This window comes from Triturus cristatus, chromosome 5_2, assembly GCF_964204655.1.
Source record: "Triturus cristatus chromosome 5_2, aTriCri1.1, whole genome shotgun sequence".
In the NCBI taxonomy this organism is placed as follows: domain Eukaryota; kingdom Metazoa; phylum Chordata; class Amphibia; order Caudata; family Salamandridae; genus Triturus; species Triturus cristatus.
In genome coordinates, this window is record NC_140588.1 from 199,733,272 (window position 1) to 199,757,816 (window position 24,545).

The 24,545-nt window shown below is 44.1% G+C and overlaps 1 protein-coding gene across 2 annotated transcripts in view; it reads left to right on the plus strand.

Annotated features, from left to right (window-relative positions):
- The window catches only part of ADNP2 (ADNP homeobox 2), an 82,916-nt gene extending 61,325 nt beyond the window's left edge, over positions 1–21,591 (plus strand). For both annotated transcript variants that reach the window (XM_085606988.1, XM_085606989.1), the window contains exon 4: positions 16,982–21,591. In XM_085606988.1, coding sequence (XP_085463114.1) covers positions 16,982–19,834 — 2,853 coding nt within the window. In that variant the 3' untranslated portion in view covers positions 19,835–21,591. The remainder of the gene's footprint in view (positions 1–16,981) is intronic.
- The last annotated feature ends 2,954 nt before the right edge of the window (positions 21,592–24,545 follow it).

Below are 24,545 nucleotides of genomic sequence, written 5' to 3' on the forward strand. Positions count from 1 at the left end.
GTGCAGAGGGTTAATGTGCCTGCTGCAAAGAACGTGTACCAAGTAGATTACAGAATGCGTAGGATGTAAACGGATCAGCAGGTTACTGCTTTCAAAAGAGACATCCTTTTGTTACTTGCAATTTATAACTTAAAGTCCTAATATAGAACAGCGAGCTATTACCTTTCATCCCGGAACTGCATACACACCGCAAAGTATACATTATTAGAACATTGATTAATGTTGCAAAAAGAGTTAATTTGGCTATTATTAAAGAAAACTCCCAACTCTGCTGTTTCTTTTTCAACTCTGCGTTTGTGCTTCTCCGCACCAAGCACTCTTAAACTATACTGCCTACGAGTATGGACGTAAGCATACAGGTACCCTGGGCATTTATTCAGTAACAGGTTTATGTCCTATTTGTAGTCTTGAAGACAAACAAAGTCTCTACATTGTAAATAAACCAAATATACATAGCTTCATGGTGTTAAATAACTCAAAAAACAAAGATCTGGGTTTGTTGTAGGATAAACTGCCAAATAAAACGCCGCTAAATTGCCGCTAAATTCCCATATTTGTGCCGCTAAATTTCCATATTTGTGCCGCTAAATTTGCTAATCCATGCCGCTATATCCTGGGGGGTCTGTCTAATTAACACAGTCTTGAGATCGTTTTGCAGTGTGGAGAGAGATCATCATAACATTAATTGTTTATCCTAGCTGCACTTTATGTTCGAGGCATGTGGGCTGCTGAATTCATATCTGTGCATAGATCGCCGCCTAGTGTTGGGTCCGGATGATTGCACATTGTTGTCCTGGAAGAGTCTTCGAAGTATCACGAGATAGGTGGCTCCTCCCCTGGACTACAGTGCGCATGGGCATCCTCTCCATCCTTAGATTGTTTTTTTCCGCCATTGGGTTCGGATGTGCTTATCTTAGCTCAAGTTAGGAAAATTTAGTTTAAGGCCAAAAGGCCTTTAGTTCTCGTCGGTACTGTTCCCGTTCGGTATCGACCAGTTTCTTTAGTGCTTTAGCACTTTCTTCAAGCTTTTCGGATCTGCTTGGTCCGAACATCGAACTTCGATCGACGATGGAATCGCCCGGTTCCGCTCGAAGAAAACTCTCCAGAATCGACTGGCAGCGAGATTGGAGGTGCAGCAATCGGCGCCTGCCCCGGCCAACATCTTTAGCACCGAGGACGAAGACGCCGAGAGCGTAGAAGACGTAGACTCCAGCCACGCTTCCGAACACGACTCCCGATCGGAAGACGACGATGAGGTGATCTTTGAGGGCGAAGACGTCGTCAAAGAGGTAGGAGACTACGATGAAACCCTTGGGGCCGAGGAAGATAGCTCCAGTGAAGAGCTAGGCCAACCCGTCGATACGGAGGCCGAGACACGTAAGTCGTCATGAGGCTCAGGTCGAGGGATCGCCTGCGTGCCTTACCTAAGATAGATCACAGGGTTCTTCGGCCCCGCCTCCGGGCCCGGCCTCGAACATTTCACAGGAGCCATTATTATCGAAGACGACTGGATTCCCTCAAGCGAAACCGTCCATCGCACCGGTTCCATCGAAACCAAAAGTGAAACTGGTTGCGTTCGGCTCGACGGCCTCGAAGCCCTCCACTCCTTCGACACCCGGCAAAGGTCGTCGGCTCCGACCGCGAAAAAAGATTTCGGTGCCGAGCTCACCGCAACGGGTCCGCGCGTCGAGCCGAAGAAGAAGGCCCTCGGTCCCCACGCGGCGTCTCGGCATTTGGCACCGAAGATTACGGCACAAACCACCAAGGTCAAGGTCGCCGACCCGTCTGCGTCGACGTCGAAGACAGCGGCGCATGCCAAGTCATCGACTCCGATAAGTGTCGATACCTCCCTTCGAATCGACGACCCAAAGACTGCAAAAAAGTCGGATGCAGTTTCGACGCCTACCTCCAAGGTGCCGATCGGTTCCAAGGCGCCATCGGCGTTCACCGTGCAACAGGTCTCCGCATCGTTGCAACGCATCAGAGACCGGGCAACCCTCCACTCTACGTCGGGTCCCGAAACGCTCAAGGCCGCAAAATCACACTCTGCGCCAGCGAACATCACATTTGGGTTGCCGCCACCCACGGCGCCGAAAATGTTCGACATTCGGACACGTGTCCGCCAAACACAGTCCCCATCCACTGGACAAACCGATAGCGAGCCTTCACAGGCACACTTTATCAACGCCGACACTGGTAAGTTGATACTCCGCAAGCGGAAAATCACGCCAGAGAGGGGCTTGGACTCCTACAGAATTCCTCTGAAACAGAAATTGCCGGCAGGATCAGAACCCGTGCTTCATGAACACTTTCAACCCTTCCATCAGGATCCACCGTCCTTTTCTCCTACGCATTCAGAGACAGACGCAGGAGAGGACTATGTAGGGGATGATACCACCTACCCTGGGGATATCGATCCTGATGATCACTTGCAAGACCTGGATCAGGCATGGGATGACCCCACCGACCAGGGTAACGCACCAGATACTCCTGACACGCAGCTTTACAATATAAAGACATCTCCCACAGAGGACACTGCTGCCTTTAATGCCCTCCTAGAACGGGCTGCTGCCAATCATGGAGTGCAACTCCATTCTGACACTGTAGAAGAAGACTTCTTAGTGGACACTTTCGCCTCCTCTGAAAAAACTGTCAAAACTCTGCCAATGTTAAAGGGAGTTCTAAAACCTGCAAAAGACATTTTTAAAGAAACAACCAGGGCACGGGTGCTGAACCCCAGAATCGAAAAGAAATACAAGCCTGCACCCGGAGACCCTATGTACATGAGGGGTCAGTTACCTTTAGACTCCATGGTTGTTGCTTATGCTCGCAAAAGAGACCACTCAAAAACAACGGGTGATGCTCCTCCCCCAGACAAGGAGTCCAAAGTGCTGGAGACATCAGGCAAAAGAATAGCAGCGCAAGCGGCAAACATCTGGCGCATTGCCAACACACAGGCACTCCTGGCCCGTTATGACAGGTCCCACTACGACACACTAGAATCACTGCTACAACATTTGCCAGATGAATATAAAGAGGCTGCTGAGCTCCTTATCAGAGAGGGACAACTCCTTACCAATGCGTCCATCAAATGCGCACTGGATGCAGCCGACACTGCAGCGAGGGCGATTAACAAAAGCGTCATGTTGAGGAGGCACGCATGGTTGAGAATCTCAGGCTTCAAGCCTGAGATTCAGAACAATATCTTAAATCAACCGGTCAACCGAGACTATTTATTTGGCCCTGAAGTTGACACTACCCTCGAAAAAATTAAGAAAGACACTGAAACTGCTAAATCAATGGGGGCTCTACAGTCGCAGCAGTTTCGTAGTGGCTCCTTTCGTCGCCCCGGGAATAGAGGAGCAGCTAGAGGTCAGGGGTCCCAGCAGCAGTACAATAAAGTGGGCACACAAAGTAACTATGATAAAACCACCAGAGGTGGATATCGTGGATCCAGCCCCAAAGGCAGAGGACGTGGGTACGGCAACACCAGGTCCTCCCCCAAAAACAAACAGTGACGCCTTCTCCCTGACCCCCGACCACATAACACCTGTCGGGGGGAGACTCCAGCAGTTCCTGTCAGTCTGGAAAACCATCACCACAGACAGGTGGGTCAGGGACGTTATCCAGCACGGTTACTGTCTCGAATTAACGTCCACTCCACCCAACATACCGCCAAAGCACCGTCCTATGTCCGTAGAGCACTTGGCATTATTGCAGCAGGACGTACTAAGTATGCTGCAAAAAGGTGCTATAGAGGTCGTGCCCGTCAACCAACAGGGGACAGGGGTGTACTCTCTGTACTTCTTAATCCCAAAAAAGGACGGTTCGCTCAGACCAATACTAGACCTGAGACCCCTGAACCACTACATTCTCTCAGAGCATTTCCATATGCTCACCCTACAACAGGTTCTACCACTACTCAGTCAGGGAGACTTCGTAGCCACACTGGACTTGAAAGATGCGTATTTCCACATACCCATACACCCATCACACAGAAAATATCTCAGGTTTACTATTCAGGGCAATCACTATCAGTTCAAAGTTCTCCCCTTCGGAGTGACAATGGCACCCAGGGTCTTTACCAAGTGCCTAGCAAAAGTGGCTGCACATCTACGGAGACAACACATTCATGTCTTCCCTTACCTGGACGACTGGCTTGTTCAGGCAAAGTCAGCCCAGCAATGTGCCAGCCACATGTCCCTCACCATTCACCTTCTTCACAGTCTGGGATTCTCACTAAATTACCCAAAATCACATCTCCAACCCGCACACGTACGACAGTACCTGGGCGCGACAAGAAATACTCTGGCAGCCACAGCTCAGCCAAATTTAGTGAGGATCAACAGCATGCAACTGCTGATCACAAAGTTCAAACCTCAACACTCCCTTCCTGCGCGAGTGTTCATGCAGTTGATAGGCATGATGGCCTCCTGCATTTTCATAGTCCCGCACGCGAGACCACATATGTGTCCGCTTCAGGAGAGCTTCGCACGTCAATGGAATCAGGCTCACGGACAGTTGAAAGACCTAGTGTTGGTAAGCGGTCGGGCATACAACTCTGCATTGGTGGAATCCACAAAACCTTTGCAAGAGCCGACCGTTCCAAGAGCCTGTTCCACAAATATTACGGACAGCGGACGCCTCTCTCCAGGGTTGGGGAGCTTATGTACTCACTTACACAGTGCAGGGCCTATGGACGACACAGCAAAAGAAGATGCACATCAACGTTCTGGAACTGATGGCAATCTTCCTAGCCATGAAGGCATTCAAGGTACACTTGTGCAACAAGGTCGTGTTGATCCGGACGGACAACATGACTGCCATGTACTACATACAGAAGCAGGGAGGAACACACTCTCCACAGTTGTCTCATCTGGCTCAGAGCATGTGGAAGTGGGCCATTCAGAGGAACATCTTCCTCATGGCAGAACACCTCCCTGGCAAGGACAACCAGATGGCGGATCTGCTCAGCAGACACAGCCACCAGATGCACGAGTGGGAGCTACACCCGTCAGTACTCCAACCGTAGTTCCAACATTGGGGTCATCCAGAGATAGACCTATTCGCCACAAACAAACGCAAAATGCCAAAGCTTTGCCGCCAGGTTCCCACATCCACAGTCACAGGGCAATGCGATATGGATGAACTGGTCCGGCAGATTTGCGTACGCTTTTCCCCCAGCGCCATTAATACCGCTAGTGGCATGCAAACTGCGACAACACTCATCCTAGTTGCTCCCACATGGGCACGCAACCATGGTACACCACCTTTCTAGAACTTTCCGTGGTGCCGCATCAAAGGCTGCGGATCAAACCCGCACTTTTAACGCAGAACCATTGCGAAATTCAGCACCCAGATCCGCAACAGCTGAACCTGGCAATCTGGCTCCTGAAGTCTTAGAGTTTGGCTACCTCAACCTGCCACCTGAATGTATGGATATCATCAAGGATGCCAGAAGACCCACTACCAGAGCTTGCTATGCGGCTAAATGGAAGAGGTTTGTCATTTACTGCAACAACAATGACATTAACCCGCTGGACGCATCCATTCAAAACATCATCTGTTACCTCTTACACTTATACCGATGCAAGCTGGCATACAACTCAATACGTATCCATTTAACCGCGATAGCAGCCTATCTTCAAAACAGGCAGCACCTCTCTTTATTCAGAGTGCCTGCCATCAAAGCCTTCTTGGAAGGACTCAAACGAGTAATTCCCCCAAGACACCCACCGGCACCGGTGTGGAACCTCAATGTGGTCCTCACCAGATTAATGGGTCCACCCTTTGAACCTCTCCATTCATGTGAGATTCAATTCCTCACCTGGAAAGTAGCTTTCTTAGTGGCAATCACTTCGTTAGGCAGAGTTAGTGAACTCCAGGCACTAACCATTCAAGAGCCATTCATACAGGTTCACGCAAACAGAGTTGTACTACATACCAACCCCAAATTCATGCCCAAAGTGATATCGCAGTTCCACATGAATCAAACTATTGAACTGCCTGTTTTCTTTCCAAGTGCACAAAATGTCGCAGAGAGAATGCTCCATACACTAGATGTAAAGAGGGCCCTAATGTACTATATAGACAGAACTAGGGACTTTAGGAAAACAAAACAACTTTTCGCTGCCTTTTCTCCACAACACAAGGGCAACGCCATTTCCAAAGCAGGGATAGCCAGATGGATCGTTAAATGTATTCACATTTGCTATCAAAAAGCTAAATGCACTTTAACGATTCCCCCACGAGCCCACTCAACACGAAAGTTAGGGGCGTCCATGGCTTTCCTAGGAAACATTCCTTTACAGGAAATATGTAGAGCAGCCACATGGTCCACTATACATACATTTACCAAACACTACTGTGTAGATGTACACTCAAAACAGCAGGCAGCTGTAGGACAGGCTGTTCTCAAAACTCTTTTTCAGACTGCTGCAGCTGGCACGGACAGCCGCCGCTAATGGAGGGACTGCTATATAACCTATGCACAGATATGAATTCAGCAGCCCACATGCCTCGAACTGAATATGCTACTTACCAGTGTGCATCTGTTCTTGGCATGTAGGGCTGCTGACATTCATATCGCCCACCCTCCTCCCCGGCGCCTGTAGCGGCTGCAGCACTCAATTACTGTATAACATGGTCATCACTTACTGTATCTACTCCATCACTGCCACAATGGCGAAAAACAATCTAAGGATGGAGAGGATGCCCATGTGCACTGTAGTCCAGGGGAGGAGCCACCTATCTCGTGATACTTCGAAGACTCTTCCAGGACAACAATGTGCAATCATCCGGACCCAACACTAGGCGGCGATCTATGCACATATATGAATGTCAGCAGCCCTACATGCCAAGAACAGATGCACACTGGTAAGTAGCATATTCAACCCCAGGCTTAGAAAAGGACAGGACTCAGAAGGGAGCACCATTATAAGATTTACTGAATATTCTTGATTGGCGCACAGATCATTTGGTGGGGAATTGCTGGTAGACTATACAAGAGAATATATATTTTGCAAGTGGACAATTACATAGCACAGTTACATTTTGATGTAGAACCTAATGATTAATGTATTTGCTAAGACAAAGTATGTGAAATCTGAAAAAATGATACAAATTAATAAAGATCTTGAACATCTAAGGCAGGTCTATAGAGGTAAATTAGAGACAAAAATTAAGGCACAATGGTCCGTTCAAAACATGCAACATTTTGAATATGGCGAAAAAGCGGGGGCTATTTTAGCTTGGAAAGCAAGAGCAGACCGCGCTAAAAATAACATAAGTGAACTAATAATTGATGAGAGGGGGGAGAGTTCAGGAAAATGGGAGGACATGCAGAGATGTCTTGTGTCCCTGTTTTCAGATCTATATAGAGAGGAGTCTATACCAAATGCAGATAGTATTCAGAAGTGGTTGCTACTTAAAGAACTACCTGTGTTAACTGAAAGCAGCCGACTCACTATAGATGCCCCTATAACCGAGTTAGAAGTAAAACTACATATTAGCAAGATTAAGAGCAATAAAGCTGCAGGGACGGATGCCCTTCCAGGTGAAATATATAAAATACTACAGAATGAGTTAGTCCCTGTGATGTGTGAATTGTTTAATTCAATATATAGCCCAAGTGGTAGAGTTCCAAATTCTTGGAAAGAAGCTACTATTGTTCTCGTACTTAAACCAGGGAAAGATCCCCGTAAGGCAGATTCATATAGACCAATCTCCCTGCTAAATGCTGATTATAAGATCTTAGAGCATACTTGCAGGGAGATTGGTCAAGATAATCCCCTTTCTGATAAATGGGGACCAAAAGGGCTTCATCCCTGGCAGATTCATTCAGAATCAGACTCTCCAGTTAATTGGCAGTATCGACCTAGCGTCAGCAAGGACGGAGCCCTTGGCCGTAGCTGCATTTGATGCGGCTAAAGCCTTCGATCGCGTTTGTTGGATCTTCTTATGGGAGCTCTTGAAATCAATGGGCTTGGGACTAATTTTTATTCAGACCTTGACTAATTGTTACCAGGGGGCCTCTGCTACAATTTTACTTAATGGTCTGTTATCATCTAGCTTCGCAATAACTAGAGGGACTAGGCAGGGTTGCCCCATCTCGCCCCTGTTATTTGATCTGTACATAGAGCCTTTGGCTCAAGCCATAAGACTAGATGAGTCAATTACTCCTTTCAGTGTTAACCTATACAGCTGCAAGGTAGCCCTATATGCAGATGACTTGCTCATATATACTAACAACCCAAGTGAGGCACTCCCTAGAGTAGAATTAATTATGGATGAGTTTGGAGTCCTCTCGGGCTATCTTTCCAACTCATCTAAAACGGAGGTGATGTGCTGGAACATCGAGAACTGGACTGGCCGTATCAGCAAGGAATTTAGATATTTAGGGGTAACTATAGTGAGTAATCTAGATGATGTTCCGAGGATTAATCTGAAAAAAGCCTCAAATGAGATCGATCATCTATTCTTAAGGTGGAAGAACTTACCCCTAACCATATATGGAAGGGTTAACTTGGTAAAAATGGTAATCTTGCCAAAATTGACTTCTCTATTTAGTACCATCCCTCTCAGTTTCTCTAACAAAGATATTAGTAAAATTCAAGGCAAGATTGGCAGCTTTATTTGGTCCAATAAAACCACGAGGCTCTCCTGGAAGAAGCTAAGGCGAAAACTTCTGACAGGAGGCCTTGCTCTTCCTGATCTGTTTCTGTATTCCTATTCATTCCAATTTAAAAATGTCCGGGCGTTACTTATCTTCCCGGGGGACTCAAACTGGGGGATGATCCTGAAAGAAATGGCTACCTTCGAAGGTGGAGGAAGGGGTTTCCTATACAAATTTGGAGCCCCGAGGTTTTTCAAAAAGGTACGCTTGAAGGTATTAAAAACAGCCCTAAATGGGTGGTATAAAATCAGGAAAATGTGGGGAATCTCTTATTACTCAGAGTTTGCTCCAATCTGGGGTTCCCCCGGTATCCCCGCTTGCCTGAAAGATAGCCTTGCGAAACCCATAATAGATGCAGGCCTTACCACCTGGGCTGACCTCATTTCATCAGAAGGTGTCCATCCATGGGGGGTGTTAAAATCCCGAATTGGTTGCTCTTTCTCAAAGTTTAAATATCTCCAACTGGTTTCCTGGTTTGCCGCAGAGAGAGAGCATATAGGTGGAAATTGGGAAATTGAGTCTCTTTTCCAAAATACAAATCTCATCAAAAAAGAGGCAGGCCTTTGGTACAAAAATCTTTTGGAAAATGTTACAACTGAGTCACCCCCACAACAGATGGTTTGGAACCTGTCAGTCTTGGACAATGCCGCAGAAGAACTATACGAACTCTCATTGGCTATATTATATAAATCCATCAAACCTGCTTCGTTAAAAAAGAACCCTTTCTATGTTATAAACAGGTTATATTACACCCCCAAGAAAATAGCTAAGTTTGCTCCCCTAGCATCTGCAAAATGCCCAAGATGTGAATTTTCCCCGGCTGATGATCTACATATTTGTTTTGAGTGTCTGAAATTAAGGCCTTTTTGGCAGCAAGTAGAATATGCACTCCAAGCCATTTTTAAAGTTAAGATCAACTTGAGTCTCCCGTTAGTAATTTTTGGAACTGATAAGGACTTGATGAACTGGATGTCCGTAAAACAGAAAGGTCTGATTATGTATTTAATCCTTATAGCTAGAAGGGAGATTTGCAGGCTGTGGAAGGATCCATCACCCCCACTGTACGAAAAATGGTTGCGGGCTTCTTTTAGTGCTGCTCGATTAGATCTTGGACATTTTGATGGTCTGGAAATCAGCATGTGGTCACCTCTCTTAAGTTGGGGTAGAGATTTGAGATTGATTTAGTACCCCCAGGTCCTATGATTACACCTAGCTTCAAAAGAAGCTGACCTGGGTTGGTCTATAGCTGATGCAAGATGCAGATGCCAGGGAGAGCTCAGGACCATAGCTGGCTTACTGTTCTTTATTGCAGGTGCTATATGGTGAGATGAGGACAAAAAAAAGACAAAGTATGTGAAATCTGCCCATCCAGGCCAAACAGACTGCGGGAAAGTGTGGCTCAGACAAGTAAAGTGCCATCACTAGATGTGAAACATTTGCTTCTCTCGCTGGTCCTGGTCATTCTCCCCGTGCTGAGAAACTCTTAGCAAGGTCAACTTTGCCATTTAAGAGAGATGCCTTCGTCCTCATCAGCATAACCAAGTGATTCTCCATGAGTCCAGCCAAGTCCCACAACGCAAAACATGCTATTGGTTGAACATAAAAGAAAGGTAGATGGTATATGTCAATAGCACTCAGCAAACCTGGGAAAGGAAAGATAAAATGTAGTTTGTGTGTACACTTAGCAGTGTATATCTGCTTTCGTGATACAGATGCATCACGTAGGGCCTGTACAAAACCACAAAATAACGTGGAAGGCTGACAAAAGAGCATCATAAGAAATACTCAATTACTCTGACCATCCCCATTTCAGTAATTGTTAATGCACGGGCTCCCAGAATATAGCAATACAGGAGAAGGAATACCTCAGAGTAGAGGTGGGACAATCCAAGAAATTGAGTAGAACAGAGCCAAGGATTGGCTATAGCTCTAAATCATTCAACAAACATGTTTGAGTAGGATATGGTGCATTCAAAATTCAGAAAGTATTTCCTCAACGCACACAAATGTTTCACCTTGCATTCCTGGCCTAGTCTTAATACCAATGAATGCTACTGAACTAAGAGGCAAGTCCATGATCATGTATGCTTTAGTTAGTGGCTTGATTTGTGCTTTAGTTGGAGAAATATTATAGACTATTTAATAAACACTAAGGTTTCTGTATAGTGCACATCTTGTACTCGCATGTTTGAAGTTGGTCTCGTAATATTGTACAAAACCGAGGTGCAGTGAAATAAAGTATTTTCATTGAATCACACAATTTGTTCGAGCAGGGATCTCTCAGCTTTAAAAATAAACCAGCATTAGCAAAAACAAGCGACCTGGTGCTAGCCGCTGTCTTGGCTTTGGTAATTAAGTTTTATTTTTTTGTTTGTTTTGGTTTTGAAAAAATAGTTTTGGGGGTAAGCTTTGTGCCATCATCAATCTAAAAAAAAATGTAAACAACCTGTTGAAAGCTAAAATATGTCTTGGTCTGCACATAACACACATTACTAGTTCCTGGTTCTGAAATGAACTACTTTTTGTGTGGGTGTACTCTTTCTGAAAAGGCATCATGTTGTAATTTACAGTGAAGTCAACCAATGGCTGAAGAGAACGGATTCATTGCCCCTTGATAAATGCTGAAACGGGTGGAAGAAAAATGGGAATGACACAACAGGCTAATGGAGGACACCTGACTGAAAAGTCCTATAACTATGCGCCACACACCTTTCGTAAAGCCAAAAGGTCTTGGATCTTACCAGACCTAAAAAAGCAAATTAATTTGCTGTTTGCTGCTAGCCACTTTGCTGATGCATTTTTAATGTTTTTGGAAATGTTTAGCTTCCTTGTACAAAGGTCAGTTCTGAACCCGAATGGCTTGTCGGTTGGGGGGCATAGAGGAGATAGAGTGCGGCAGAGTATGTGACCTGAAATTGTGTGTATGATTAGCAAGACTGTAGGAGAAGGTAGCTTACAGGGAACAATAGTCGCCACTATATTAGCCCCCATTTCGAAGGGAGTCCCATCACAAGACTGGGCGGTCAGCCAATTGCTCCCTGCCCAGTTCAGTTGATTGCCCCATCTACATTTTTCCCTACCTCAACCCAGACTTGGGCCCATATATACAATAGGCTTTTGTAATGCGCACAGTGCCAGTCTGGTGACTTCTGGTCAATATTTTGTGGATAATATGGCATTGAGCGAGGGACATTCATTTCCAGGTACCTTATGCATCCACTTTAAGGGGATTCCGGCAAATTACCCCCATGGAATATTGTGGGATGCACATGGCTGATAGGAGGTACATAATAGACTTTTGAAATGCTAGTGAGGCCAAATTTACTCCACTACTTTTTCAGTATTTGCGAGGGGGCACTAATCTGGGTCAGGGCAAAGGTTCCCCTCTATAAAGTCAATAAATATTGACCTAGCGGATTTGTTCCTTTTTGTGGAGGGAGTGCTTGATGGGATGCCTCTTGTCTTGGGTAGTATCTATGCCCAAGGCGTGGAGCAAGCAGTATTTCACAATAGCCTTTCGAGCTCCTGGCTAAACTGTTTCACCTCCCTTGGGCCCTGGGCTGGTACTTTAATGCTGTTTTGGATATATTCATAGATTCTGCCGTCCCCTGCCATGTACTCCCATGATCCGTAATGCAAAACAGCTTTCAAATTGGCTTCAATGGGGGGCTCCTAGTGAACATATGACTTCACCAAAACCCTGAAAGCCCTTCATCCCTTTCCCCAATCTTCATCTCCATATGATTTATACATCCACTTAGACCATATATTCTGTTTCGCCCAGTTGTGCTCAAAGCTGTCTATCTAGGCAGATCCAATCCTGTTTGCAATAACCACCTCTGTCGTGGCACTTATTCTAACAAGGCGCTTTTAAGGCACAGCATTGGAAGAGACTCCATTCAGTGCTTCCTCGGCAGCCTGTTTTCACAATTATTTTGAAGTTGATAAGGGCGCCACCACTTCTCATTGGACAGAAAATAATCACACCTGGCCACTGTGTATTCATGAAATATCAGGAATTTGAAAAACAATTGGGATTGGACATTGGCAGAGAATGCCAGTAGGGTGCTTGAGAGACAAACAGTAGTCCACCCCAATATTTGAGATCCTCTTCGAAATGCTTGCGAGATTCAGTTCTCCTTGATTTAAAAACCTGGTGGGCCTTGATTACACCGCTTAAATGACTCATTCATACAGAAGACAACAAAGCCGTCTGGCAATTGGCTTGGCTGGCTACTTGTGACACCTGACAACCCCCAATCGCTGAACACAGAGCCCCAAATGATACTCTAGGTTACTGCCAACATGAGCTGCTCGAAGGCCTCCTCAACTTTTACCAGAGACTTTACAATATGAAACCTATTGCCCCTCCACCATAGGTTATCACATTTTTGAGAGATCTTCCATTACTCACCTCCTTGGCGGATATCCGAGAGGATTTGGAAGTGCTTTGTCTCTCAAAGGATGCCATTCAGAATCTCTCAAGGGGGCAAGGTGCAGGGTACAGAAGGCATGCTGTTGTATTTCTATCTAACGTACCCTGATTTGCATGCACCTAAGTTGGCCATGGTGCATGAAGCAACCCTGAAAGATGGGCTCCTCTCTAAATTATTCAGGGAGGCCCTCTTGGTTTTCCCCCTCCAAGCCAGGTCGACTGTAGGATGACCCATCCTCCTATACGTTGATAGCCATTCTCAACATGGACTATACGATCCTAAGTAGGATCCTTGCTGCATGCCTCTGTTCCTCTCTCAATTGTCCACCCAGACCAAAATGGCTTTTCCTCCTTAGAAATGTTTTTCAAAATCTTGGGTACCTTTGCAAAACTTCTAGAGGCCAGCCCCTTGACCATGTCTTAGTCTTCTTCATTAAGCTTTGACCTGGAAGAGGCTACATACACAGTGAGAACCGTGGCAGGGTATAAGATGCTGCACCAATTACTTGTTCTTGTACAAAATCTAATACATATTAGTTATTTCAACCAGTAGTGGTCCTACAAAGGCCCACCTCCCGAAACCAGCCACCAATTTGGTTTCAAATATAAAACAGATCTACAGAAAGAAGGGAGAGGCAATGCTATAATGACCAAAGAGTTGATCTCTTTCATTCATCACAGACGATGACCGAATAATTTTTGTAGCCGGAAATGTTCTTAGTCTTTTTTTTATTTCAGTTTTTTATGTATAGCAGCAAAACAGCCAACGCGTTTCACCCTTTCAGGCTTCTTCAGGGCAACTATGTTTCGCAGAGTCTTCGGCTCGGAGTTTCCCGATACTCATTCTAGACACTTTCAAATTTTAGGATATACACTTTTATAATTTAGTATGAGTTACTGTAGGTACATATTCTGGTCCACATTCCTCTTTCCAATTCAGCGGGTCCTACTATCACACCAATAAGTGAATGCGCTCAATCGCCCAATCTTTCAAAATCAAAAAGTTGTGCTTCTATGTGTTTTAGTCCACACCCATAGTAAATCCAAGGACCTCGAATAATAGACAGTAATGTCGGCGCTCAATCGCTACCCCTATTCAGCATGGAGTCTCCTCTTCCATACACAGGTCCGGACACAGGTAGCGATTGAGCGCCGCCATTACTGTCTATTACTGTATATTATTCGAGGTCGCTGGACACAGGACAGGCGTCATCTTCTTTGCAGAGTTTTTAAAGCTGGAAACAGGCCGGTAGGGTTGGGGGCAAGTCTGTAGTAGTCTTCAGGCTTTGGTGCACTGCGTTGTCTTTGTCCTTCTTCGTAGGTTTCAGCAATCAAACTTCTGGGTCTGGGAAAGCCACCTAAATATGCAGCTTAGGGGAGTAGTATGCAAGTCCAGTAGGCACCTTACCCGAAGGGACTACACCCACTATTATGCCACCCTCCTGTAGAAGGAGGCATAGACCTATTCCTGATTGGAGGAGCCCCCCACATTCTCAAGATGGAGGGTGACTGGAAAGTGTGCTAAACTTCACCTCCTCTACCTGAGGGGTCAATGTGGCAAAGGTGGGCACACCTCCTAGCCTTTCTAAGTTTTCCTGCCCAAAGTGGGGGTGTAAACTGGGGGCTGCCACCTGCTGCTAGCAGCAGCGGATGGGGATCACATTACAGAGTGGCAGGGCTTTGATGCTTTCCCTTGGATCACTGGCCCATCCTTGGGGAGGAGGTGTGACACCTGTGCCCAGGATGTGCATTGATTCTGGTCCCACGAGTGCAGAGGCTCTCCACCCAGGGGTAAAAAACATGTCTGTGTGTGGCAGGCTGCCTAAAGCGAGTCAGTGCCCACACCAGGGTCCGTAGGGTTTCAGGGGGCTCTTCTGAAGTGCTCTCTGAGTAAATGTTACAATAAATCCCACAGGGGCATCAGTGTGGGTTTATTGTAAGAAGTAGTTTGGTACCAGACACTTTTGTGTTCACTGATGCCTTTATGGTGCTGGGGAACTAGAGTTGTCGAGTTTCAAGCCCATGTACTTGGCTACACTGGCACTTACAATATTAAGGAATAGGCCCCAATTTTGTAGGAGCATGTCTGCTAATGCAGATATACCCACATCTGTGATCTAGTGCAACCTGCCCTAGGGCTGGTTAGGCCTGCTAGAGGGGTAACTTACCAATATCTTAGTGCTAGTTGGCATGCCACACAGGTAGTGTGCCATGTAGACTTTGTCAGTTTGTCTGCACTAGGTCATACATGCTGCAGTGGCAGTCTGCATGTCCTAGGTGAAGGCTCCCTAGGGGATCCTTTTCAGTCCTAATGCCCTTGGTACACGGGTACATTTTACTAAGGACTTACAAGGGGCCTGAAGTTCCAATTGGTGAATATTTTTTAGGAAAGAAGCACTGGCACAGGGCACTTGATTGACAGGGGCCCTGAGCACTACAATCTAAATCGCATCAATATCAGGCAAAAAGTGGGGGCTAGCCATGTCAAGAGGCACTTTCTCCCAGTGACGATTTATATCTGGATTTACAAGATGCCATACACTGAGTTCTGTTCTCCCCTTAGACACCAAAAGAATGGAGTGCCTCCTTTGCAGTGTTGATGCAGCAGAGGTTTTAGTCCTGCAGTTATCCACAATGGAAGTCAAAACCAATGGTCTCAGACATTTCTGATGGATACTCTTTAACAGCAGATTCCTCGCCTTTAGAATACTCCCCTGCTTATTGCTATGTGATGCCTAATGGGGCACCCTGCTGACATAGTTTTACTCCGGTAGGATACCACATATAAGCATCACCCAGTCGCGCTAACGTCAGTTTTCCTTTCTGCACCCCCAGATGTGGATCCGTAGCTACCCCTCGTCTCTTCACATGACTAATTTTCCGAAGATTTAGACATTCTGATACCAGTGTGCAAAAGAAAATGTCACCCCTTAAAACCACAGGTCTCAAGCCTGGTAGGTACTCTTGCGCCCGGCCACCCACCCACACCATGCCCCCACAATCCCCGATTAGTCTTTGGTGCTTCAGGCCCCAAGGAACTGCGAAGACTTCTGACTGGGACTCCACTGGCAGGTCTGTTCTCTGATCCTTTCGCTTTAAACCCAGGTCACAGTGCACTGAAGCACAAAGGTGCTATTAAAGCCTTTCATTTAACTTTCTCTACAACTACAAGTTCTCAGGCGACACTGTATAGACTCAACTGGTGAACCACGTCAACATATACGAAGGAGAGCCTTTATCCTTGAGACAATGACCTATAAATGTATAGGCTTTCAAAGGGCCACCTAAAGAATGCTTTAGCTTTTATCCGTCATATCCATAGCCTCCTTTTTATGTAACAAGGACACTTATTATCTCTCCACTGATGCTCCTGTTAAATTTTAAGTGGTCGGGTGTTATAATGTGAATTTTGGACTAATAGCCGTACACTAGGTGATGATGCCTAATAAGACAAACATACTGTTTTTTGTACCCAGATTAGTTTTTGCCCAAGGTGGTTGACACAGGTCACTTACCCGCACATCTGCATGAAAGATTTTATAATATTGCTGCAAATCTGTGCCATAATACAACCGACCTGTTACAAAATATTCTACGTTTTTGATGGCCTAAAGTGATTATTTATCTATGATTGTTAGAATATAAGCATATTATACATGTATTAACAGACACAGTTGATGTATGTTTTTGAAATGTATATTGCATGTGCCTGTGCATAATGAGAGAATAGCATGATGGTATCCATCTTCAGAATTGTGCATTGGCTTGCATGCCTACTCCTAAAGAGTTTATGAAACCAGTGTTATTGTATGTAAATATTTGAAAATGTATCCCTTAAGTCAAGTTGTAATGTTTATTTTCTATTTTTGCAGAGATACAGAACAAAGCCGTTTTGCTGCAGCTTATGTAACTTTTCAGCCAAGATTCCTTCCTCATTGAAGAGCCACTTACATCGAAGTCATGAAGAAGAAATAGATCAAGAATTGGTTGTTCCGTGCCCAAGTTGTGCATTTTCTTCTCAATCAAAAACAGTTGTGAAACATATGCGGATGTTTCATACCTCTGTTCGGAAAATCAACAATGCTGCAGCGAATAATGGTGGTGGTGCAGGACAGACCCATTTCAAGAGGGATACTCAATTTTCCTGTCTAAAATGTTCTTTCACAGACACTCTGTATTACAGTATAAAAAAACATGTGCTGGTTACGCATTTTGATAACATTTTAGGAGCTTACTTTGGTGAAATGCCAGCAAACTTCAGTGAAATGCACGAATACGCAGCACTCAGCAGTGAGCAGAAGAGCCAGCTTCCCAACAAATACTACTGTAAGAATTGCCACACACCAGCTACCTCTGCGGATGCTCTGATATATCACATTCTGACCTCTGAAAAACATCGTGATCTAGAATATGAGCTTCGATCTCTTATTTCTGAATTCAACAGGGCATCAACTAAAAGGATTGTGTCTTCAAAGCATACAGTTAGTCAATATTCTGGTTCTGCAGCTGTTCCAGTTCCGAATCCTGCTTCTGTCCAACTTGTTTCTTTTTCCCAGCACAATAGAAATTCACTTATGATGGGACAGTTGACTGGTCCTTTGCAGAACTCTGTTGGGCCAATGCCAGGTGTCCCAAATTGTCAGGTGGGAATGATGCATACATCACCTGCTTCTGTCATGCCACAATCACGTCATGGTTATTTGTCCAATTCTATTCCAGTAAGTCAAAACATGTCCATTCCGTCTTCACTTTCACAACCCATATTTGTTTCCCAGGGTTTTCATATGAGTCAGTCTATTGGACCTGGTGTTCACCCTGGAAATCATGCAATTTCCTCAGGGGTTCTTCCACCCAATCCATTTGTTAGGCCTGGCATGTTTCCACAGTATCAGTCTGGTGTTCTCCCTCCTAATCAGGCTTTACATCCTGGTGGGCTCCCATTAAATCAGTCTAATTCTGGAGGTTTTACCCTTAATCACTCTGTTCCACCAGGGCTTTTTGGTGTTAATCAGTCTGTGAGGCCTGGATATTTCCCTCCAAATCAAAATGTCAGGCCTCCTACTATTCCAGGAGCACAGTCTAATAGCCCTGGGGTCTTTCAGACAGGTCAGTATACTGCCCCAGGTGTGTCACAAAATAATTTCATGGCTACAGGAGGCCCACTGATGCGACAGTTAATTCCAACGGGTAAACAGGTTAATGGAATACCTACTTACACACTTGGACCAGTTCCCGTTACAATGCCAGGATCCCCAAGCGGTGTATCCTCTACTAATCCACCCCAAGTGCCTGTGCAGCTCTCCCAGTCAGGTGCTGTTGTACAGGTTTCTCGGTCACCAGCGAGTGCGCCCTCTCCTCCTGTAGTTGCCTCTCCCCAGAGTATTATAGACCAGGCCCTCCGATTGCCACCTATCCCAAGTGCTGAAGAAAAAAATACTAAGCAGTGGAAGACCTGCCCAGTATGCAGTGAACTTTTTCCTTCCAATGTTTATCAAGTACACATGCAGGTGGCTCACAAACTACAAGGTGGTGCAGAGAGCAAAGAAAAGGACAAAGTTGACCAAGAGAAACTGGCTGCTCGTGCGCCATTTTTGAGATGGGTGAAAGAGAAGATCGTCCGATGCTTATCGTGCAAGTGCTTCATGTCAGAAGAAGGACTTGTAAAACATTTATTGATGCATGGCCTAGTTTGCCTATTCTGTACATGGACATTTCATGATCTGAAAAGCTTTGTGGAACACAATGCGATTGTGCATAGTGGAAATAAAAAGATGCCTGTGGATTATATCCAGAAGGGACTTCAACTTGCTAATGATGCTAATGGAGAGATCCTGTTTCCTCACTTTGATTTTAACACAAAGATGCCAAAAGACCAGATTGGTGGAAAAGAAGTCCATTTGGCTGTTTTAGCTGGTGCAAACCATAAGGCTGTGATGCCAGTTTACATTAAAGTCCAACCCCTAGCTGCAGATATGGGGGATACATGTGTTAAACAAGCTTTCAAATGTCCCTTCTGTCTGTGTGCTTTTGCTGGCTTACAGGTATATGAAACTCACTTAAAGGAGCGGCATCACATTATGCCAACTTTGCATACCATTTTAGGGACTCCTGCTTTCAAGTGCATCCACTGCTGTGGTGTTTATACAGGAAACATGACACTGGCAGCCATCTCTGTTCATTTGATGCGCTGTAGAAGTGCCCCAAAAAAAGGCAGTTCTAGTGTTGACCTCACGTCTCAGAGTAATGGGGACATAATTCCTCCAATGAATGGTGAGAAAAACAGCTTTTTGACGAAGAGAAGATCCTCTGACTCCTCATCCATGCTAATACAGGACCAAAAGGATAAAGAAGAAGATAGTGAACAGATGCTTTCTAAAAGAAAGCGACTTGAGGATGTGATGCAAAAGGTAGAGATTCCTATTGATGATAAAGCTGGTCCTCAGGGACTTGCAATGGATCCTGACGAGTTTGAAATTGATTCAAAGGGAGATGCTAAGCTATTTCTGTCTGAATATTTTAACAAGAGGCCATATCCTACAAAGAAAGAAATGGGAATTCTATCTTCTATACTTTGTGAGTGGAAAATTGATGTGCCTGCATTCTTTTTGGGAAAACAGCAAGTATGCCTGAAGGCAATTGAAAGACAACAAACTTGTGTGGTTCTGGGATTTAATATGTGTGAACTAAAACACGTAAAGCACAATTTGAGCATAGGACAAGAATAAACCAACATCTATATCTTGAAGTGCTCGCTAAAATTCAAACATGGAGATAATCATACTTGTAGTATTCAGTGTAGCAATCTGTAACACATGTTCATTTTTACAAAAATATTTACTAATCAAACAGAACTGAAGGGTTAGCAATGGTTTGCCATAGATTGAATATTCAGGTGGTTTTGTCCATGAAGATGCAACATGGCCACACTCGAACTTTTTGGAGAAATGGATTCATTTGTATTTGATAGAACTTTTAAAATATATATATATATATATATATACACACATTTTTGGAATTTGTATAGATTTTTTTAAGTTTCTATCCTTTTGGCAGAGAACTATATTCCATGCAAACCTTCATTATTTGCTGATATTTTTCCATTCAGCTCTGTAAAAAGTTTCCTTTTGCTTGAAAGCTATTGTAATATTTGCAATGGGATGACCAGGTTCTTGCTTTATTTTCGGTTAGGAGAGGTGATGGGGTGGGTAATAATCATTGTTTAAACACCTAATGAATCCGATCCTCAGTTGTTTTATTTCTAATGTTGTGTGTTCTTCCAATCTTCATCTTAGGTATTTATGGTTGCTGCCATTTTTACCATCCTTATAGTTAATAACAATCGAGCTGTCCTGTGATGCACAAATTGCACTTATTGACGTTGGTGGTACATTATCAGCTGTACCAAAAGGACGACTGGTTTATTTTGGTCCAATAAGATTCATACATTCAAATCTTAGTTTTTGTTGGGTTTTCTCAGAGTACATTGCATTTCTCCTGACTTCGTCGAACTGCAAAAATATAGTACCTATTTTACTGGGGACTTTTTTCACTATCACTATGCTTTCTGTAGGAGTTGTGAGTTTGACAATATGGTTAAAATGATGAACTAATAGTTAAATTCATCTGCTTAATCTGACTGTTTCATATATTGGAAGATCACCGCAAGTAAATGTTATAAAAGCGATGGGCTGATGAGGACCTATACAAATTAACATGTGCTAACAGTTTAACAACTTTGTTTAAAACCATTCTGGATAAAGCATATCAGCCTAGTAATACACAAAGTAGAAAGTGATCGGTTTTGTGATACACTTTGTCTTGGCTACTACTGGTTGTGAAGGCGTATAGTACTGCGTTCCAGCAGTGCTGCATATGTGCTATTCAAAAAAGTATACCATTCTGCAAAAGCCCAGCTTAAACAGTGTTAACATGGCTATTTCAAATATATCTTATTTTACATTGACTTGTTTGTTTTGCTCTTAAAAGGTAGCACTACATCTTTTGCTTTTTGACAAATATATTCCAGCTTTTCACCAATTCCGTGTGTTTAGTAGAAGTCTTCAGAAGGTCTGTCTGCACAGCAAATCTACCTGTAAAGGAGTATGTTTATTGAAATCCCAAAGCAAAATGGCCTTTATGAGCAATTCTTTTTCTCAGTATCGAATTTTGGTTGAGAAAATAGCTGGCAATATTGAATTTCTTAAATATATTTATATATATTTTTCTCTTTGAGGTTTTATTGTTTTGAATACTTCCTACAGTTCATTTCAAGACCAGTGGTACTGGAATCTGTTTTCTTCAGATATATAATTTATTAATAGCTTGGGCTATGAGGAAATGGTCTATTTAGTTATAGTTCATGCTTGTGTATGTGGGTGTGAAGTCAAAATGGCTTTCTAAACCTTTCTTTAATGTCTGTCTAGTAGAAAGAATGTGTTAACCATTTTATCTATTCAATTTTCCAATAAACATTTTAATGGCTGAGTTGTGCAGAGGTTAATTGATGTGCACGAGTGATCATGCAAAAGCAGAGCACGTGTGTACCAAACATTTTGTTCTAACCAAGAAATTAAAACAAATCTGCCTTAAGTAGTTATCACCTGTGATATAGTAGTTGTCATACCCTTTAGTACGTATTGCATATTTGGTCAGTTCAGTGTACAATAATTTTTAGCGGCATGTGGCTTGAGTGCTTCAGAACTCAAAATCCACACAAAATAGCAAAATTGTAGACTGAATGTAGAATTTCCTTCAGCAGCTATATTTGTAGTGTTGATGGATGCAACCTCTGTTTCATTGCATTGATGTGCTGAAAGACCATATAAATTAATGAGTTGGTAGCCCTGAAGCAGACCCAGGTTGTCCTAAATGTTTTCTACTCTGGCGTGTTATATATATAATTTTTTCATGAAGGAACAGAACACAACTATAAAATTTAGTATTTTGAAATAGAATTCCTGTGCAGTAGTTGCAAGATGTTGGATTATTTGTTGAAGGGGGTGAGAACCCACTAAAACAAATAATCCCAATCCATGTCATGGTGAATCACAAAAGTCACAAAATAAGCCTGTGCTTAACCCTCTGGTAGGTTGGCATAAAAGCAAGCCACCATAACAGTCCACCTTAGCAGTCTGGCTTAACTTAAAGGCAATCTGTAATGTATTTATGCAGTACTCAAACAGCATTAAAGTGAAAACACAAAAAAAAATCCTGAACCAATTTAGGAAAACAGAGGACCTTTTAATAAATAACAGGACTGCAAAACTACAAAAAAATCAATCCATAGAACTGGATTTGAGTTTTTAAAAATTATGGTCAAAATAGCGCCAAAAGGGTCAAAGCTCCAACTGTGGGTATCCGTTGCACCGGAAAAGGGGAAAAAGTAACAAGTTCAGGCTTGCTGCTATGGAGCGCTGGTAGGGTATGGGACCAGGTGCGGCTCCATTGGAGATTGCCCTTTTCTTCTTAAAGCAGAGACTGCGCTTGGCTGTGATCCAAGGCTGTCTGTCGAGCCGCCAGTCAGCTGCTGTCATGTGAGGCCCCTGAGGCATCCTGTGTTGGTTCAGTGAAGCAGACTATCATGAGCTGTGAGGTGCTGCGATGAGAGGCCCTGTGCCGGTCTGCGCCGTGCTGCGTTGGATCTGGTGAAAGTCTATTGAGCAGGGAGGAGTACACGGACTCCAGCCATGGGTCAAGGACCTTGTGGACAGCACTTAAAGAGGTCTCTGGAAGTTTGTTGTGTCTCTGTAGATCAAACCGGTCAGCCAATTGATCCTTGGAGTACCATCTGGGGTTCTGGGTTCACGACAAGCAGTCCTTCAGACAGCAGGGCAGTTCTTTTGATTGTCCAGTAGTGTTTTCATTTTCAGGTTCTGAGGAGTGATTATTTTATACCCAGTGCCAGCCTATAAGTATGGGACACCCCCTTTGTTTTAATACTAAACTGGTTCTAGGCAGTTTGCCACTTTCCCTTGGATCTGGCTCAAGCCTGGATAGTGAATCAAAGAGCTCGGCAGACCCCAGGTGTGAGATTTGTTTTTTAGTGACTGGGTAGGCATCTTAAGAAGTCTGGAAGGGGATGGCTAGAGCCCTCTGGTTTCCCTTTGATGCCCAGGATTATGCTGGGCACAGCCCTCACGCCCACCCCATAAGGGGCTTGGTACAGTTACCTCCCAGGGCATTCTGCTCTGAAGAGGAACACTTAATCGCACCCTAAGCTTGGAGAGGAGTTGGCCTAACGGCTAGGGCGGTCAACCTAAAATCTGCGGAACTAGGTTAGAGTCTCGGCAATGACGCTGAACATTCTGTTATTCTGGGCAAATCACTTAATCTCCCCATGCCTAACAAAAATGAACGTGTCCTCATGTAAAGCAACTGGTGCGATGTAAAGTGCTGTGATACCCAAAGTATCGGGTCAAGTTCGCGCTATATAACACTCAATTAAAAAAAAAAAGCCTTTTTGTCTTCTTCTGGGAGGAATACACATTACACCACAGGAGAGCCATTGACCGTCATAGGACTAGACACTGACAGAAAGGCACATTTGATTTATGCAGGAAAACTGCAACTTTCTAATAGTACAATTTTCAAAATAGTAAGTTAAAATCTGACATTACGCTTAGAGTAAAGAGTATTTTAGACTACAGTTCAAATGAGTGGAAGAACTATTTCTGTAGCTATTCCTATATTGAAGTTATCGTTTATTAAATGTAATGAGGTAACCCAGTGTTAGTCTATGGGAGAGATAGCCTTGCTACTTTGACAAAATGACCCATGTCCTATTTTTTTTTAAATACCCTGCACCATTCCATATCCGCTGTTGGGGCCTACCCTTGGGGGTAAGGTATAAGTATATTGAAAAGGAAGTTGTAGGTCTGGCAAAAGGTTTGTTTTGTCTGGTCGAAATGGCGGTTTAAAACTGCACTGCTGACTTAAGTGGTAAGACTGCGATGTTTTACAATGTTACTTTAGTTAGTGGTACAATGACCTCTGCAGACCACTTGTAGCGTTAAATTTACAGGCCCTTGGTAGACTAGGTGCCATTTACTAGGAACTTGTAAATTAAATTTGCTAATTGGGTGTATACCAATTTTTATTTTGATAAATTCTTTTTATTAAACATGCACAACTTATTCAACATAGGCACCGTTCCATCAGATCAATGACAGGGAACACAGCGATATCAAGGTGTATAAACTTGGGAGGATGATAGTTGTTATGGTGAGGGGGGACTGTCACATTCGGGGTCACCTGGTGGGGTACATATATAGCCGCGATATGCATTCCAAGGAGACCAGATCTTAGACCACTTTCGGGGACAGCCCCTAACTGTATAAACTGTCTTTTCCCGTAGCATGCACCAGTCGAGGTCCGTCTTCCAATCCACGACCCTTGGGGATTGTGTTGCCCCCCAGAGTTGAGCAATGTTCCTTTTGG